The 19,437-nt window shown below is 37.0% G+C and overlaps 1 protein-coding gene across 1 annotated transcript in view; it reads left to right on the top strand.

Moving 5' to 3' along the window:
- The window catches only part of ADAM19 (ADAM metallopeptidase domain 19), a 123,712-nt gene that overhangs the window by 75,581 nt on the left and 28,694 nt on the right, over window positions 1-19,437 (top strand). The window contains exons 6-9 of the mRNA XM_074291925.1: window positions 3,217-3,409; window positions 6,449-6,514; window positions 13,906-13,977; window positions 17,127-17,293. Coding sequence (XP_074148026.1) covers window positions 3,217-3,409; window positions 6,449-6,514; window positions 13,906-13,977; window positions 17,127-17,293 — 498 coding nt within the window. The remainder of the gene's footprint in view (window positions 1-3,216; window positions 3,410-6,448; window positions 6,515-13,905; window positions 13,978-17,126; window positions 17,294-19,437) is intronic.

The raw sequence follows: 19,437 nt of genomic DNA, 5'->3' as shown, positions 1-19,437 counted from the left end.
ATATCATATCCAGCAAAATTAACTGTAATATTGAATGAGAAAAAATGGAAATTCAACAAACTTGCAGAATTTCAGGACTTTCTTAATAGAAAATTTAACATACTAGAAACAGTATCAAAGATCAATTTCAAGAAACTCAACATGGATAATTGTTTATTTTTTTAACATGGGAAATGAATATCATATGTTTAAAATTGACATCAACAATAGGGCAGCTGAAAAGAAAGATTAAGGCAAAGTTAAGGTAAAAATTGTAATTATGGTCATTCAAATGAAGTGGAAAGGAAGAATAGATACAGGGATCAGAGGATAGGAGGGCTCATAGTTCTGAAAACCTACTCACATTGGGAATGGGTTAAATAGGCAACACTACATATATACTATAAAGGGCATATAGCACCCTCCAAAATCTATAAAAAAATTAAGGAAGGAGGGAAGCAAAGGGTCAGGGAATAAGACAAGGGAGGAACCTTTGGATAGAGGGAAGTTAAGTAATACCAAGGCAAGTTAAGAAACAGAATTAAAGCAAAGAGTTAGCAGGGATAGGAAAGGTGTGTGTGTGTGTGTGTGTGTGTGTGTGTGTGTGTATGTGTGTTTGTGTGTGTGTGTATCTTCATATGTAAACATAAATATATCCTTTTTTTTAACTATGGCCTGCTTGGGGATGGTAGGGGGGATAAAGGGAGGAAAAAAGAATGAAGTAAAAAAGGTGCACATCAGAGAACAAAAGAACAATTTACGAGGAAGTAAAGAAAAGAGGGATATTCATGAATATAATTTCTTCTACTAATATATATATGCTTTCTTGAACTGACTTCTTGTTATATATTTCAAATCCTCCCTGATGTTCACCTGGGCACATGGCAATGTTCTATTTTGTTTTGTATAATTTTTCTGTTTTTTCTCTTATTGTTTTTTTAAATAAAATAAATTTTAAAAAGAGAGATGGAAAGAGGTAGGTAGAAAGGGATTCCAGGTGACAATAGAAGAGAAAATCTAGAAGTTGTATGTCATAATAATCATGGGAAGTCCCAATTTCTTTTCTTTCTTTATTTGATGTTCTAATTTCTAATAGTGATATATAATTGTTTTTGATTGTTGTCCAGTTGTTTGACTCACGTATGACTTTTTGTGGTCCAATTTGGGGTTTTCTTGGCAACCACTGAAGTGATCTGCCATTTTTTTCCAGCTCTTTTTACATGTAAGGAAACTGAGGCAGCCAGGGTTAAGTGACTTGCCCAGGCCCACACAGCCAGTAGGTGTTTAAGGCTAGATTTGAAATCAGAAGATGAGTTTTTCTGGTTCCAGCCTGGCACTCTGTCTACAGCACCAACTAGCTACCCCATGTTTTACAATGAAATTGGAAATAGTAAAAATAATAATGCTCACTACTGTGTCATCTTCAGCTTCACAGAGAATTTTCCTCATAATAAACCTTTGAGGTAGAGTGTAAGTATTGCTTCCTATCTCCATTTTGCCTCTGAGGCCGAAATCTGAATAACTCAACACCATTTCCTCACTGTACATATTGTTTTTTTCTCACAATAAGCCTTATGAACCAGGGGGTTTGAATATTATTATCCTCATTTTACAGATGAGGAAACAGACCCAGGGGGGTAAAGTGATGTGGCCAGGGTCATTCACCTAATAAATATTATAGCTAGGTCTCAAGCCTAGATCTTCTGATTCACTGAAATGGAGCTGGGAGTGGATAGGTATTATGGAGAATTCAATAATCTCCATAATGCTTGGGACCCAGAAGAGACAAGTCACTTAACCCCTATTTGCCTTTATTCCTCATGTGTGGGGGAAAAAGTGGGGGGAGGCACACTAGAAAAGAAAATGGCAAACTACAAAAAACTCAAATAATCAAAAAACCCAAACCCAACCAAAAACCCATGAACAGGAATCCATAGGGTCACATAGAGGTAGATACTACTCAGCAACAACAACAACAACAACATCACCATCAACAACAAATTCTTTTATTTCTGTTCTTATTCTCCCATCTTTCACTCTGTATCATGACTGGCTCTCAGACAAATGATACAGTAATAAGTTGGTCTTGGTTCCTCCAGCATCCCCCTTATACACTCTTTTATCTTCTTTTCCCCATTTACCAGACACCTGATATCATTTCTCCTCCGTATCCCCATTCTCTTAAAGACTAAGATAAAAGTCCTGATCTGTTATACATGGTTATCTAATGTAATCCATCCTATTATTCCTACTGATATGTGCCAGTCACTCAGCCTTCCTCTTTCCTCTTCCCACCCCATATTAATGTGCCCTAGAGACATGAATGTTTATTTGCTCTGACCTTTTTAGGGTGCTTCTGCATTTCCAATTTTCCACCTAGCCAAGGGAAATTGAGGTACAGGAATTGGTAAAACACTGACTTATTGCTCTGATATTATTTTGAGAGTAGGACTGGGAAGATTACTCAGACAACAGGATGCTCACATCAGTTCCCCTCCCTCTGTTCTTTCCTGCCCTTTAGGTCTCCAGCCTGTGAAAACACCATGGGGTTAATGATAGAACCTTGGCTTTTGCCCTTCAGTTAGGAAAGAGATAGCCCTAGGCTTTTGCTCTAGGGAGAGGAAGTTATTGATACTGCAGGTTGGGTGAGTCAGACCTGGCTACCAGCCTATAATAATGATTAGGTTCCCTGACACCAGAATGAAATTAGCCTGGGACAAGATCCCGGAAGAGCTGTTGACTCCACTGCTGACCTTTAGATACTTGATGGTCCTCCCTGGGAGGGCTGGGACTTCCCAAAGACCTAGCCACTCTGCAGGTCTCTTATAAAGTAAAAAGATTTCTGTATTGATCTATATAAGCATTTTTGCATCATGTATTTCATTTGTTTCTCAGAGCAGTCCTGAGTTTGGAGGGGATAGGGATTATTATCCCCTCTTTTTCAGATGGGAAAAAAATGAGGCACAGAAAGGCTAAAGTTTATACAAGGTGTTATTGACAGAGTTGGAACCAGAAACCAGCTCTCTTCTTTGCTAGTTCAGTGGTATCTCTTCCTGATACTGCGGTAATTATTTATGGTGTCAAAGATGTGATCCAAACTATCCCTCATTTACTCACCTTCATAAGTTATCATATGCCCCTTTGGTATTCAGAAGGTTCTTTGGTTTCTTGTATGGACTGATGTCAATCCTGAATGTATTTCTTTGTGACTAAAGTTATCTTGTCTTCTTTCAACAGAGGCCTGATTGTGGTGAGGAGCAACCTAACTTATCTCATCGAACCCCTTACTGATGGGCAGGGACAGCATCTTATTTACAGATCAGAGCATCTCAAGTTACCTACTGGGAGTTGTGGTTATGAGCATCCTCATCTCAATGCCATGGAGTGGGTTATGCCATTCACAAACCAAGCCAGTAAGCACCAACATAGGGTGAGTTCTCCACAATGGAATCTGGGGTGCTGGACTCTTGCTGGGATGCTCTTTTAATGATATTTTCCAAACACATGTAAAGATAGTTTTCAACATTCATCTTTGCAAGATCTTGTCTTCCAAATTTTTCTCCCTCTCCTCCCACTCTCTGCTCTTTAAGAAGCAAGAAATCTATATAGGTAAACATGTTCAATTCTTCTAAACACATCTCCGTATTTGTCATACTGCACAAAAAGACAGATCAAAAGAAAAAAACACAAGAAAGGAAGAAAAAACCAAGCAGACAAATAACAACAACAAAAAAAGTGAAAAACCATGCTTTTATCTACATTCGGTCTCCATAGTTCTTTCCCTGAATGTGGATGGCATTTTCCATCACAAGTCTATTGGAATTGACCCGAACTATCTCATTATTGGAAAGAGCCAAGTCCATAACAGTTGATCATCACATAATCTTGTTGTTAGTGTACGATGTTCTCTTTGTTCTGCTCTTTCACTCAGCATCAGTTCAAATAAGTGTTTCCAGGCTTTTCTGAAATCAGCCTGTTCATCATTTCTTATAGAACAATAATATTCCATTATTTCATATCTCATATGTCATAACTTATTCAGTCATTCCCCAGCTGATGGGCATCCACTCAATTTCTAGTTCCTTACCCCTACAAAAAGAGCTGCTACAAACTTTTGCAGATGTGAGTTCTTTTTCCTCTTTTATGATCTTTTTGGGATACAGATGGAGTTTTGCTTTTTAAAATGTAAATGTGCTTTGGCTAGCCTTAGGACTTTTACCTTAAGAGTAGATAGATTCCAATTTTAAAAGGAGGTGTGAAGAAATGGAAACAGAGAAAGAAGGAATAATGTCCTTTACCTCCTTTCTATCTCTGAATTTCTAACTTGATTTATTGTATAGATAGAAGTGTCTTATTCACCAGATAAGAGACTGAGGTGTTGGTTGATGGCTACACATATATGTTTAGTCTTTTACAGGTATGTGGGTATTTATGATTCCTACCTTAAATTATAATGTGTGCCTCAGGTTATAAATTCCCAGAAAGACCAAGTCTGCCTTGCTTGGAATGTTGGACTATGCATGTAATCATTGGAATAAATGCATTTGGTGGTAATGATTGATCATAAATTTATAGAACTGGAACTGAAGGAATCTTTGATTCCTCATAGAAAAAGATGGAGCTCAGAGGAATTAGGTGACTTCTCCGTAGTCTACGTATCAAAGCTAGCATTTGAATCCAGGTTTTTATGACTCCTAATCTAGTAGTTTGAATGCTTGGGATTCAACTAGGACTTCCTAGGAATCCAAAACCTCTTCCATATTTCATACATGAACTCTGTGTTCTTTTCACATCCATGTCCTTCCCCTTTCCCACTAGGGAATGGCTAGAGGCAACAGATAATAACAAATAGAGGGCCCTGAGGGAAAGAAGTGGGGAACCAAGAGAGTAAATAAGAAATTCTACAGTCAGGAAACACTTCACAGGGTAACCAAGGAGCTGAGCAGGAGATAAAAGGACAAGCTTGAAGAAAAGTTTGAGATTTAGAGCATGGGCATGGAGTTGGAAGAACAAGCTCTGAAAGGAGGCATTGGCTGCATGACCATCTGCATCCTCCATCTTTCATATACTGTCCATTTTGGGCAGGGAGTTGCTTTCTGAATTCCTCCTCACTCAGGTGTTACCATGGTCTTAACCTTTCTGGTTCCTTCATTTCTAAATGGAACAGATGATCTCTTGAGGTATAGTGCACCCAGGAATTCTGGTTCCAACCTTGAGAACATGATCAAGGAATATTTCTTCAGCTGAAGAGGCATTTTGAAGTGACCCTCAGACCTCTAGGGTGATGGCCCTATGACCTGGTGAGAGTTAATCTTGCCTGACAGATATGGGAGGTCCTAGCTGGAAATTTCCCAAGGGCAGGAACAGAGAATCATGGATTTAGAATTAAAAGGAACTTTTGAAGTGAAACACTTTCATTTTCCTAGATTAGGACTTGAGACCCAGAGAAGTTGGGTGACTTGCTTGGAAGTAATACTTTTAAGTAGCTAAGATTTGAACCAAGCTCTTTTCACTCTATTTATGTGGAACTCAGATGGTGCTACTTATTTCATCATAGTGTGTTGGGGAGAGCGGTGTTCATTTGTAATTCATCCTTTTCCTACTCTTTACACCTATCTGATCAGACAAATTAAGTCAATTCTTATTCTCTGTCTCTCTCTCCTCTCTGTGTGTGTTTGTTGTTCGTCTTCTTTCTCTCTTTCTTTTTTCTCTGTGTGTGCGTGCCTGTTGTTCTGTTTGTCTTCTCTCTCTCTCTCTTTGTCTTTCTGTCCTTTTTTTTCTCTCTGTCTCTTTCAGTCCTTTTTTCCCCTCTCTCTCCTCTCCCCTCCCCCCTCTCTGTCTTTTCTCTCTGTCTCTTCTCCCTCTGTCTATCTCAGTGTCTCTTTCTAGCTCTCTCTCTTTTCTCTCTCTCTCTTTCTCTCTCTTCTCTCTCTCTCTCTTTTCTCTCTCTCTCTTTTCTCTCTCTCTCTTCTCTCTCTCTCTCTTCTCTCTCTCTCTCTTTTCTCTCTCTCTCTTTTCTCTCTCTCTCTCTCTCTCTCTCTCTCTCTCTCTCTCTCTCTCTCTCTCTCTCTCTCTCTCTTAGAGGAATAGGAAGAATAAGTAATTTACTTTAACACTCTTCCATTTAAAAGGGAAAGGCAGTCATGGCATGGTGTCAAGAACACTTCCAGTTTTTTGCTATCCTATGTGATTTCAGAAAAGATACTTAACTTCTCTGGACTTCTGTACCTTCAATTGTAAAATGAAGTGATGATCTCAAAGGCCTCTTTTAGCTCTAAATTTAAATCCCACTTGTGATTATGCTAACATCTCAGTATATTCTCCAACAATAACCAAGGGGAAGGAAGAGATGGGTAAAATAATCAATTACAATGCGCATGAAGGTCCCAGACTTCACTGCTGATCACTTCTTTTGAATAATGCTAAGTTCTACTAAGACTCTAACTCATTTTGTGCTCTTCTTTTTTAGGTAAGAAGGGAAGATTTACAGTCTATGAAGTATGTAGAGCTATACCTAGTAGCAGATTATGCAGAGGTAAGAAAAAGGACTCTACTAATTATTTTTGGGTTAAATTTTCCTATTGTTGCTAAATAGAAGGAATTAAGTAGCCTTTAATTTTGTTTCTTTCATTGAACATTTCAAATATTATCTTCAAAGGGGTCTTTGAAAAATCCCTTTTGCCATCTAGAACATGGTGAAAAAATGAAGGAAAGTCCCCTCAATAAAATCTGGATGCACAAAATAAAGTTCTTTTTCAGATATTTCAGCATGAAGAGCCTATTTTATTTGATTATGATTACAATTTTTGTTTTATACAATGACACAACCAAATAAAAATGTATTCTCATTTATGGTCAACTTCATACCTGGAAAAGAAGTGAATATGTCTTGGGCTCTTATCTAAAGGAGTTTAGATAATGAAGTCTCATTGATGTTGATGGAAATGGATCCTAAAGAAGGAATACTTTTCAATTTCATTGACCTCCATTTCCTTTAGCTATTAAAGGCTATAATCAAATCTTAGACTTCATCATCTCATAATTGTGCCATCTCCAAGATCTGGAACTTGGAAATTATATCATGTGGATTCAGACTCTTACCCTTACCTTTCACTTTTTCATGCTCATGAAACCTATTTTTTCAATTATTTCTATTATTCCAGTTCACTTCTCTTGCTCTGACTTCAATTGACTTTATTCCCAACCTTGACCCTAAGAACTGTTGTTTTTAAAAAAAAAAAAAATTATTATTTACTTTTAATATTCTTTAAAAAAAAAAACTTAGAGTTCCAAATTCTTTCCTTCCCTCTAGTTCCTCCACCACCCACTAAGAAGATAAGCAATATGGTTTCAATTATATATGTGAAATCATACAAAAGATATTTCCATATTGGCCATGCTACCAAAAAAAAAAAAAAAAAGGAAAGTGGAAAAAAATTTGCATTCAGAGTTCATCAATTCTCTTTCTGGATGTGGATAGCATTTTTCATTATGAGTTCTTTGGAATTGTCTTAGATTATTGTATTGCTGAGGATTGCTAAGTCATTCATAGTCATCATACAGTATTGCTATTATATAGTGTTTTCCTGGTTCTGCTTACTTCAATTTTCATCATACAACTCTTCCCAGATTTTTCTGAAATTATTCTGCTTGTCATTTCTTATGGATAATAATATTTTGTCATAATAATGTATCACAATTTGTTTAACCAAATCTGTTACTTTAATGTTGTACTAGCTAGCAAGAACCCCTTGCTTCCCTGACTTCTACTGTTCCTTATTTCTGGATAACTTTATCATACCATTTTTCTTCTGCTCCATTGCTGTTTTTAATTACCTAGAAGAACCACGAGAAAATGGATCTCTTTCAGAAAATCCATTCTCTCCTGATTCATTAAAAATCCTCTTTTTCCATTTGCTATTCTACTTCACCTCTCTCTCTAACCTGTGACATGCTGTAGACTGCTTCCTATTGAATTTCCTTCAGAGAAGTCATTCTCTTCTGGTTCTCCGATTTTTTTATCTCAAAATCATTTAATCTCTCTAAGTCTCAATTTCTTATAAATTGAAGAATAATATCTATCATTTTTGTGTAGCTCAGAAGTTTGTAAAACACTTTACAAATAATATCTTATTTTATTCTCACAAGAAGTCTTAAAGGCAAATGTTATTATCATCCATCCCCTTTTTACCCATGAGGAAACTGAGCAGATCAAGATTAAGTGACTTCCCTCAGTTTACATCGCCTGTTTGAGGTTGCATTTGAACTCAGATCTTTGTTACTGTAAGTCTAGGGCTCTACTGTGCCACCTAGCTGCCTAAAAGAAAGGGATTGGATTCAGTGATCTCTAATGTCCCTTCTAGTTTCAAATACTATAATCCTTGGAATCCTAGTCTTCCCTCTCCCTTTTACCTTGATCAGTCCCAGTTTATTCTTTAAAGATCACCTCAAATGCCATCCCATCCGTGGAGTCTTCCCTAATTCCTCCTCTCCCACTATTTCCCATTCCTCAAGGGGAACAACCTTCCTTCTCAGCTCTCCTATAGTACTTTGTTTTACCACTGTGATGCTTTCAGTAGATAATATCTTCTTGTTATTTTGTCCCATTCTAATCCCTACCAGAGTGGAAGTGTATATGTATCTTGTATAAACTTTGTATGTTCCCCAGTTCTCTAACCACAGTGTTTCATACACAGCTTGTCTTTAATAAATATTTGTTGAATTGAATTGGATTGAAGACAGAATTATAATGAAGTAGCCATGTCATGCTATATATCAAACAGAGAATACAGCCAATAAGAAGACAACTGACATCTTTAAACTCAATCTTGCCAAGAGTCATGTCTTGGCAGGCTCTATGTTTTCAATTTATATTGAAATTTGAAACAATTTAATATTGGCTTTTTTCTCCCTCCTCCCCGCCTCTCCTTTTAAAAAATGTTTTATTGATATGATTTTCTTTTTTCTATCATTGTCATTTCTCCATAATTCCCCAGTAGAACTCTCTCTTGCAACAATTATCTACCCACTGGCCACATCTGAAATTGTAAGTCTCATTCTCTATTTCTTCCTACTTTTCTGCTGAGAGATATATTTCATCATCAGTCCTGTGAAAACCCAGTTGGTCACTACTTTGGTCTTTCATCATTATTTTCTATTACATGGTTATGTGGCTAGAGTAGTAATATAAATTGTTCTTCTGAATTTAATGCATACAAGACTTCCCAAGTTTGTCTGACTCCCTTATGTTTGCAATAATATTCCATTTCATTCACATGCCAGAATTTGTTCGGCAATTCCCCAATCAGCAGTCACTCAGTTTCCTTTCAGGTGTTTGCTATTATAAAAAGTGCTTCTCTAAATATTTTTGTATATGTGGAACTTCTCTGCAGTCCTTGACCTTAGGATGTCAACCTGGAATTGGGATTGCTGAGTCAAAAGGCTTGAGATAGGGATTTCTCCAACTCCTCATTTTTCCTCTTATTAGGTCATTGATAAGAAAAACAGTTCTATTCTGCATTAAAAAACAAGAACTCCCCAAATACCAGAATATTGTAACTGCTTAGAAAGGAAGCTTGTAGTTTAGCCCAGGTTTCCATGAACATTGAAATGTATGAATGACTTTCATTTAGCCTAGTTTCTACTCTGGGAGTAGAAATATTGGCTTGAAGAAATGAGACAGTTGTTCAGTCTTTAGGCCTCTTTCCTTGTTGATCTTGTTTAGTTTGCATCCTGAGGACTCAGAAGGGGTGAGGATGGGGGAGCCATTTTGATTTTATTATTATTGGGATAAGTCAAGAACAGTAATAAAAGTGCGGTCATTCATTTGCTCCAGTCTGAGAGATGTATAGGATGCGGATAAGCCCATCTTAAGTCCTACCTCCTTCCTTTTCAGAAGCTTAGACTCCTCACAGAGCAGCTAGGTGGCCTTAGGTCAGGAAGACTCATTTTCCTGAGTTCAAATCTGACCTCAGACAATTACTGTATGCCTCAGTTTCTTCATCTGTAAAATGAGTTGGAAAAGGAAATGACAAAATGTTGCAGTATCTTTTTTTTATATTATATTATATTTTTTTATATTAATTTTTCCAAATTATCCCCCCCCTCCATTGCCTCCCCCCAATGACAGGCAATCCCATACATTTTACATGTGTTACAATATAACCTAGATACAATATATGTGTGTAAATACCATTTTCTTGTTGCAAAAATGTTGCAGTATCTTTGCCAAGCAAACCCTAAATGGATTCACAAAGAGTTGGACCTGACTGAACAACAAGGATCCTCACGATGCTCTGGGGCCAGGCTTGCTTTCTCAGCAGTGGCCAGTTCTTTAGCAGGATAGAAACCTCCAAGGGTTTTGGGGGTGCACTTCTTCCTCCTCAGCCACATTCCAGGAGATGTCTTTTGATTCTACTTTGGTGCAAAAATTGTTAGTTATAGCTCTGCAGCAGTCATTCCAGACACTAAATCAGCTTTGGAAATAACAACCTTAGGATTTCTGTGACCCACTTCAGGCCATGCAGCTTTGCATCTCACTTAACTATCCCCAGAGGAAAACCCTCCAGCACCAGCAATGACATCACTCTCAGAATCAATCTCCCAGCATGGAAATGATTCAGTGTGGTAACATTTGATAGGAGGGTATTCACATTTCTCTGGGCCCTACCCAACTCTTCATTCCCTTCTGCAGTTCTGAATGATTCATGGAAAGGGGAGTGTCAAAGGCTAAGCTTTTTTTCCCTTTTCTTTTTAAACTGAAATTCTTGAGCTAAGTATATTCAGCCACATTCATTTCTTCTCCTCTTCCCCTGGCAGAATTATATTACCGACTAATTAATTACTTAGCTGTGAGGAGAGGAGAAGGACAAGAGAAGGTCTGCCTCATTCATGATTTATAACCTGGCTCTGAAACCAAACAGGGTCCTTAGGGTTATGAGCTGAGTGTGATATACTGCCTCAGGAGGGATGTAGATCCCTTAGGGAAAATCTGGTGACTCATTCCTTCTCTCTTCCTTTGTTTCCTCATCGAGATGAATGAGGGTTTCCCTTCCTTGCATTCTTTAGGAGATTCAAAGGCAAGAGAGACACAGAGACAGAGAAAGACACACACAGAGACAGAGAGACAGAGACAGAGAAAAAGAGAGATTGAGACAGAGAAACCCATAGAGACACAGAGACAGAGAGACATACAAAAATGGAGACAGAGACACAGAGAGATAGAGATAGAAACAGAGACAGAGAGACATACACAGAGAGATAGAGACAAAGACAGAGAGCCACATACAAAGAGATAGAGAGACAGACAGAAAAAGAGAGACAGAGAGAAACACAGAGAGATAGAGACAGACACAGAGATATACACAAAGAGATAGAGAGAAAGAGACAAAGAGAGATAAAGGCAGAGGGACAGAGAGAGACAGAAATAGAGATAAAGAGAGACACAGAAACACACAGAGAGACAGAGAAGGACCCACAGACATTGTTAGAAGACTGAAGTTGGAATTGACATGGATAGTCATATGTTTGAAGATACGGTAAACATCAACCATAATCATTTTAAATGTCTACTCTATTCCAAACATTATGTTAGGTGCTGGGGATTCAAAGAAAAATTTGAAAGAATTCTTCCTCAGAAAGAGCTTACCATCTATTAAGGGAAGATACTATAGACATAGATATCTGTTCAGTTGGACATGACTGAAATGACTCAATAATAACAATAACAAAGCTGTCATTGGACTTGTAGTCTTATTGATAGGAGCTTCTCCTTCTACCATTTCATTTGGCACTTTCCCTAAGACTCATATTCCTCTTAGGGAGAAGTCAGGGCCACTGAGATGCTATGTGATTTGTCCAAGGACAAACAACTGCATAGTAAATAGAAAAGTGCCCTTGAAATTATGATGATCTATGTATAAGTCCCATCTTGGACATATATTGACTCTGTGACCCTGAGCAAATCACTTAAAATCTCAGTGTCCTAGACAACTCATTACAATGATAGATTAAAGAGAAACTGGTCTTCAGAATTGGCAGAGGAATTTTCCTCATCTGAGAGTTCTCTGTGCCAGTAAAATCATTGGTCTGATTTCACTGATAATAGTTCCCATTGTGCAACAATGTCTGGCACATAGTAGGCACTTAATAAAGCCCTGGGATTCTTGTAGATGTTTGAAAGATAAGCTTAAGTTGGATGTTCCTTTCTAGTTTATCATTTTATTAATTTTTCTAATGCTTGCTGTTAATGTCGAGCTCTTGGGATAGGTATTTATTGAGGAAATGAAAAAGAAGGGATAGTGTGTTTTGGGTTGGAAAAACCCACGTGGTCTTTCTCATAAAGAAATCAAGTTGTTTTTGAGTTATGTCCTAAGGACTGCTTACCAGGCTGCTTTTATGGCTTGAAAAAATAAGTCTTAAGTGGGAGAAAATCCCTGTTAGGAAATTACTTCTTTCAAAAGCCTGAATCTATCACTATTCCTTCCCCCTGTTGTTCCTCATTATGGTCTCTGTTGCCACCCAGAATAAGTGCCTTTTCCATGGAATAACCCTTCAAATACTTCAGTTCAATTCAAGAAACTTTTATTAAAATATCAGCTATGTACAAGACTCCATGCCTAGTGCTGAGAATACAAAGACAGACATGAAAAATAATAGCTTCTTTCAAGGAGCTACAGTAATACAACTATCATTTTTCCATCTGCTACCTGTTGCCCCATAGTCTTCTTTTGCCTAAATGTTCCCATTCCCTTCAACAAAATCTGATCCTAATTCTCATACCTTTTGAAGAATGAGATCATTAAGAGAAGCTAGGAAGTTCTTAGCTGTTCTGCTTTTGTCCAGAGAGAGAATCAGGCACACACAGAGATAGAGAGAAACAGAGATAGAGAGAGAGATGGACCGAGAGAGGGGAGAGAGGAGGAGAGAGAATCAGCAGATGTCTGAATAATTGAAGTCCCCTGTCATTGCTATATCATGACTGTGTGCCAAGATGTCCTAATACATTTCCTCTTTTTGTCCAGGTCATCTGGATTATATTCCACTGATAATATCGCATCGATTCCTGCCTATATTGATCTTCACTCAAATATTCTTTATCACATTTCCCCTTTTAGTCCTTGGATTTCTTCCCATGGGTCTATCTTCTTTATTTAAATTTTGTTCTTTTTTTAAATCATGAACTTAACAGACAAGAACATTTCAACAGGCAAAGAACAGAAAAGAGAATTTTATATGAAATGGTGAAATTTTATTAATGGTTTTTAAAGTGCTTATTGAATTAACTCAATAGTATCTAACTGCTCTACTTGTCTATATTCCTTTTCAAATTGCCTTTGTTCTCTTATGGTTTTATTTTTGAGATTTGGTCTCCTTATGCCACCCATTTTGACTTACAGGGCTGTTGTAAGGGTAAAGTGAAATAGCCTATGTAAAATATTTTTGATTTTAAAGAGCTGTTTAAATTCTGGCTAATATGACCTCATATAGGTATATTAAAGCTGGAACATGAATTGGTCTTTCCCTGGTTTCATTAATCTCTGAACATTCTTCAATTTATCAATGTCTGCTAACCTCTTGCGATGTCCAGAATCCAACACAGTTTTTCCTGACCTCAAAATCAGTTTTCTACTCACCGTATCATATTCCCTCCCAATATTCAATTTCCTTGAATGGTTATATTTGGGGATGTTTTCCTGAGCAACATAGTAGTGATGACTTTATCCCTGTTTTGTTTTGAGAGTGGTGAGATTTGATATTTCTTTCCTTTCTCTGAATCGTCATGAAAATTTGATGAACTTGTCATAATTTAGTAAAAGATGGAGCACATTACATGCTAAATTGTCCTGAGTTTCAAAGGGAAAGGGGGGCAGAATTTCTGAGCCTATTTCTGAGGAATCACTTGGTGTTTTTGTTTGTTCCTTTTAGTTTCATAAGAACCGTCGAGACCAGGTTGCTACCAAACACAAACTCATGGAGATCGCTAATTATGTTGATAAGGTGAGACCAGGTGTGTAGAATGGATTATTAAATGGACAAAATTTTAGAAAAGGAAGCCGTAGTCACCATGAGCTATCATGATTTCATTAAGAGCACACCAGAATAATCTCATTTCCTTTGATCTAACTACAAGATGAGTAATAAATCAGAGAAATATTATATATATAATTGAATACAATTTCAACAAGGCATTTCACAAACTATTCCATGATGTTTTAATGGGTAAGATAGAGACATTCAGGTTTGAAAATAAAACAGGTTTAAAATTAACTGACTGATAGATATAAAAAAGTGATGATGAATGGACCTATGTCAAAATGGAAGGCTGTGGAGTGCCATAAGACTATCATTAAACTTGTCTTGCTCAATGGTTTTAGTAGTGACATGGAAGGAGTCATAGCAGTTAATCAGAATTTCAGCTGACACAAATCAGTAAGGATTAGTTAATACTTTGAATAGTGGAATTTCAATTAAAGATATCCTATTGGGCTAAAATATGAGTTTAGTTATAAACTTTATATATAAACTTTAGTGTGTGTGTGTATATATATATATATATATATATATATATATATATATATATATATATATATATATATATATATATGTATATTCCCATGCTTAACTATAGCCTGCCTGGGGCATGTGGGGAACATGAAAGGGAAAAAAAAAAGAAATAAAGCAAAAAGTACATAGCTGAGAACAAAAGAATAATAAAAAAAGTGTAAAGTCCTAAGCTTAGTTTTCCCAAACCCAAAAAAACCTGTGTTCTTTTTTGTTCTCTATATTATGCTTACCTATTCTCTTATCAGCTTTTTTGATTACTACATAACAATATTGATTTCTATTGAGTTTCAGTTCATGAAAACTCTCAGATTTTTTTCACATGAATTCAAATTACCCCTGGATTATTGTGTTTAATTATGAACAATTCATTTTAACAAAGGCCTTGCCCTGACAAGTTGGAGTATGACACCAGGAGGGTGACCCCAATAGTGAAAGTGCTACTAAACTAAGGGAAGGCCTGGAGATATTTGTATTAGAAAAGAAAAAACTTGGGGTTGAGAGCTGGGAAATTGATACCTGAATCTTCAAGTCATTTGTTTTTCTTAACACTAGAATGCAGAACTTGAGGCAAGGGGTAGAAAGGAAGGAAAGGTAAATTTCAGCTTGATAGATTTGGGATAAAAAATGAATTAGTAGATATCATTATATAGGGGACTCCTGGGTGAAAAAAGATATAGGTAGGCACCTACCTTCTCTTCAAATCTTAGAGATTTGCTTAGAGCAGAGATGTAAGACAAAAATGACCCATGTCAGATTAAAATGCAATTCAGAAATATTTAACAAAGTAAAAAAAAATACACTTAAAAATACATGTCCAATCTCATTTTAGAGTCAAGAATAAAACAGAAAGTGTTAATATGTGATTTTTCTAAGTCAGTACATGACTGGCAGGGATCATTATGTACAGTCTAGGGGTCCTGATTTCCATTTGAATGTGATACCATTGGCTTACAGTACAGAGAAATATGTTAGAGATGGGATTTGGACTAAAGTTTTCTTAATTTCAATGCCATCTATTTATCTACTATACTATACAATCTCACCCCTTAATATAAGAAAAAAAATCAACAATGAGAATTATTCAAAAATAGAATAAGTTGCCTCGGGAGATGTTATTTCCTATTCCTAAGGTCTAGAACTGATGAAACCACAACTGCTTGTCAGGGACATTTTTAGTAATTTTTTTAAGGAAATAGTAAAAAGTAAAATTTTTAGTAAATAGTAAAAAAAAATTAGTAGTAGCTTTTTATTTTCAAAATAATGCAAAGATAGTTTTTTAACATTCACCCTTGCAAAACTTTATATTTTGAATTCTTCTCCTTCCCTTTCCTTAGATAACAAGTAATCCAATGTACATTAAATATGTGTAATTTTTCTAAACATATTTCTACATTTATCACGCTCATAGCTGATTTTTTAAAAATTTAAGCTAAGTGTAGGATTTTACTTTTTTCCCATTTAAGTGACTTAAGTGGGACCTAAACCTATTACTTATGGTGGGTATTAAGGGAGGAAAGGGGAACTGGAAGGAAGAAAACCATGATTCTACTCCTGCCAAGCTTAGACAAGGAATGACTAAAGAAATCAGTCCCCTGGGCCATTATTCCAACACCTCTGTCCTGCCCTCAATCTATATGCTACAATAATATTGGGACAATTCCCAAATCCAAACAAGAATAACATCTGGAAAAAATATGAAAACTTGGTTTCTCTAGGGCTACTGGAGGAGGCAGATTATGCTATTTTTCATCTAGTATCCAATGTTCTTGGTCTTCAGCAGCTGGGAAATTGGGCTCTCTTTTAGAATTACCAAATTATTGTTGTTGTTCAGTTATTTTTTAGTTGTATCTGATTCTTCATGATCCAATTTGGGATTTTCTTGGCCAAGATACTGGAATGGTTTGTGATTTCCTTCTCTAGCCCACTTTACAGACAAGGAAATTGAAGCAAACAGAATTAAGTGACTTGTTCAGGGTCACAATCTAGCAAGTATCTGAAGCCAGTTTTGAATTTCCAGTCATTACCTAGTGAATAAGGATGAGAGTTAAGGAATAAATAATTTGGTTGGGATTCCAACCTCAGCTCTGATTCCAGTACCTTTTCCACTCTGCCATCTTGCAGTGCCATCTTTACCTCTCTGATTCTCAGTTGTTATATCTTTCAGACCAACAAGATAGTCTCTAAGGACCTTTTTAAATCTTATTCCTAATATTCTAGTATTGATTTTGTCATCAGCTTTTCACTTCTTTGTCTTTTTTCTTGGTAAAAGATGGGACTAATGCTTGTTTCTTTTTGTCCTGAGAGATTCTGAGAAAACCAGTGTGATCACTGATGCTTTGACTTATCAGAAAGGAAAAGATGAAATAAATCCCAAGTGACATTATTTTAAGAAGTAGTGAAGAGATACCAGGATCAGCCCTGGTTTGTTTCAGTTTACATCATTGCTGGAGAAGGAAATGACAAACTACTCCAGTATCTTTGTCAAGAAAATCCCAAATGGAGTAATGAAGAAGTGGACATGATTGAAATGACTGAACAGTAAGAAGAGATACCAATATGTTTTTCTCCCCTTATCCTTGCAGTTTTATCGCTCCCTGAACATCCGCATTGCTCTTGTGGGCTTGGAAGTCTGGACTCATGGAAACATGTGTGAAGTCTCCGAGAATCCCTATTCTACTCTTTGGTCCTTTCTCAGCTGGCGGCGCAAGCTCCTTGTACAGAAGAACCATGACAATGCCCAGTTGATCACGTATGTGAACTCTTCCTGAGCTAAGAGATACTGTTTTCCCAGTATGAAGAAGATAGTAGTACCCACTGCTATTGGTGGTAAAATAGAAAGGGCACTAGATTTGGAGACAGAAGGACTAGGTTCTAATTCCAGCTCTCCTATTTCCTGGGCAAGTTGCTTGACTTGTCTGATCCTTAATTTCCTCATCTATAAAATGGAGATTATACTACTACTTTTTGGAAGCATTGTGAGAACCAAAAGAGATAATGTAAAGCAGTTTGTAAGACATAATGAGGCAACCATTTTTCTAAAAAAAATTAATAATAGCTTTTTATTTTCAAAATAATGCAGTTTTTAACATTCACCCTTGTAAAACTTTATATTCCAATTTTTTTCTCCCTCCCTTGGGCGCCTAGACAGCAAACAATCCAATATAGGTTAAATATGTGCAATTCTTCTGAATGGATGAAAGTCTATCTCCAAATCTATCTAAGAAGGCAGTGCTAAGTCCTCAAAAAAATAAATAAAAAGATTTCAAACAAATGATGGATACAGGATCTCTTGGATCCTTAAAATAGAACAAGTAATGAATATAGGATTGCTTGATCTCTTTAAATGACTGGTTGTTCTTTGTGCTTAAAGAGGGCCAAAATTGTGTCCTTATGTTGGGGTCAAGGTATAGTGTTTCTGACTAAAGCTTATTGGACCAATATGAACTTGGAAGGGTCTATCACTAGTCCATGGGGACATTTGGAGTGGACAGTCTCTAAATTTGTACATCTCACATTTCTTTTGAGTTCTGCATTACTCATAGATCTCAGGACTTTCTTTGATGCAGACATGCCACACTGGGCAGTCCTATGCCAGTGTCTCTAATACCTCGTCATCCATTCCAAAGCTCTTCAGTGAGACCTTGACAGTGTCATTTTGTTACTTCTTCTGGCCTCTGTGTGAGCCCTGTAAAACAGGGCTGTAAAACAGTTTTTTGGGCAAACATATCTTTGGCATTTGAATGATGTAGCAAGTCCTTTAGAGCTGTGCTCTCTGCAGAGTTTGAATGCTTGAGAAAGGACCTCAGTGTCCAGTATCTTTTCTTGTTAGGTGATCTTTAGAATTTTTCTAAGACAACTCAGATGAGGTCAGCACAATGGCTCTCCCTTAAAACAGAAGGGTTCTAAATAATCCTTCCCTGATTCACAGAATATAACCAAGATCCTTAAGGATATTGGCTATTTCCTTTTTGTCCTTGCATCCCCATTGTCAGGACAGTAATTGAGAGAGGACTGGCACTTTGTAAGTGCTTGTTAATTGAAGTTTTTCAAAATCCCCATTATCTCGGGTTCATCTCCTGGGGCTATCAGCAGGATATCCTTTGGTGGGGGGTTTGCCCAGGACTCTGAATGATTAAGTGCATACTGTCAGACCAGATGGGGAAGTGGAGCAAGTACTAGATTTGCAGTCTGATGGCTTAGTTAAAGTCTGGACTCTGCCATCTACTACTTGACCAACTCATTTTCTGTTTTTGGGCTTCAGGTTCCTTGTCTATAAAATGAGGGTCTTGGATTAGATTCAATCCAGTATTTATTTGCCATCTCCAATGTGCAAGGCACTATGCTGAGGCTCTTTCTAGCTAGGAATCCTACAATTCTACATGTCCAGAACTGTGCCAAACAGTGTAGAAAGAATATAAAACAGTTCTTGCCTATAAGAAGTAGGAGGACATACCCAATTAGGGAGTGAAGGAAACCCCCCTGAGACAGCGAGCCCACATTTATCACACAGTTGACTGTGTGGTCAGGAGTTTTCTTTATGCATAACTAATTGGCACATATGAGGTAGGAACCTGCTCCCTGAGGCTTCTTTGTCTCTAATTACTTGGGCTGAATGGCCTGCCTGGTCATTCACCCCATCATGGAAACTTCTGTGCTCATTGCCATGATGATCTCTAGGGACATAGAAACTAGTGTCAGTTAACAAAGAAGAGAATTAAAGGCAAAGAAGTCTTGTTGAGAACCTGTATTAGATGTTCACAGATACATAGAGTAGGACAATTAGGAGACAAAGGACAGGAGCTAACAACAGACTTCCACTTCTACCTTTTCAGAATCCAAGATATTTGTCAGTTAGGCAACGCGAATAACAATGGATATATTTTAATATGATAT

The sequence above is a fragment of the Sminthopsis crassicaudata genome, chromosome 2, assembly GCF_048593235.1.
Source record: "Sminthopsis crassicaudata isolate SCR6 chromosome 2, ASM4859323v1, whole genome shotgun sequence".
Taxonomy (NCBI): Eukaryota; Metazoa; Chordata; class Mammalia; order Dasyuromorphia; family Dasyuridae; genus Sminthopsis; species Sminthopsis crassicaudata.
The sequence above is the reverse complement of the archived record's forward strand: the minus strand, read 5'-3'. Positions and strand labels throughout refer to the sequence as shown.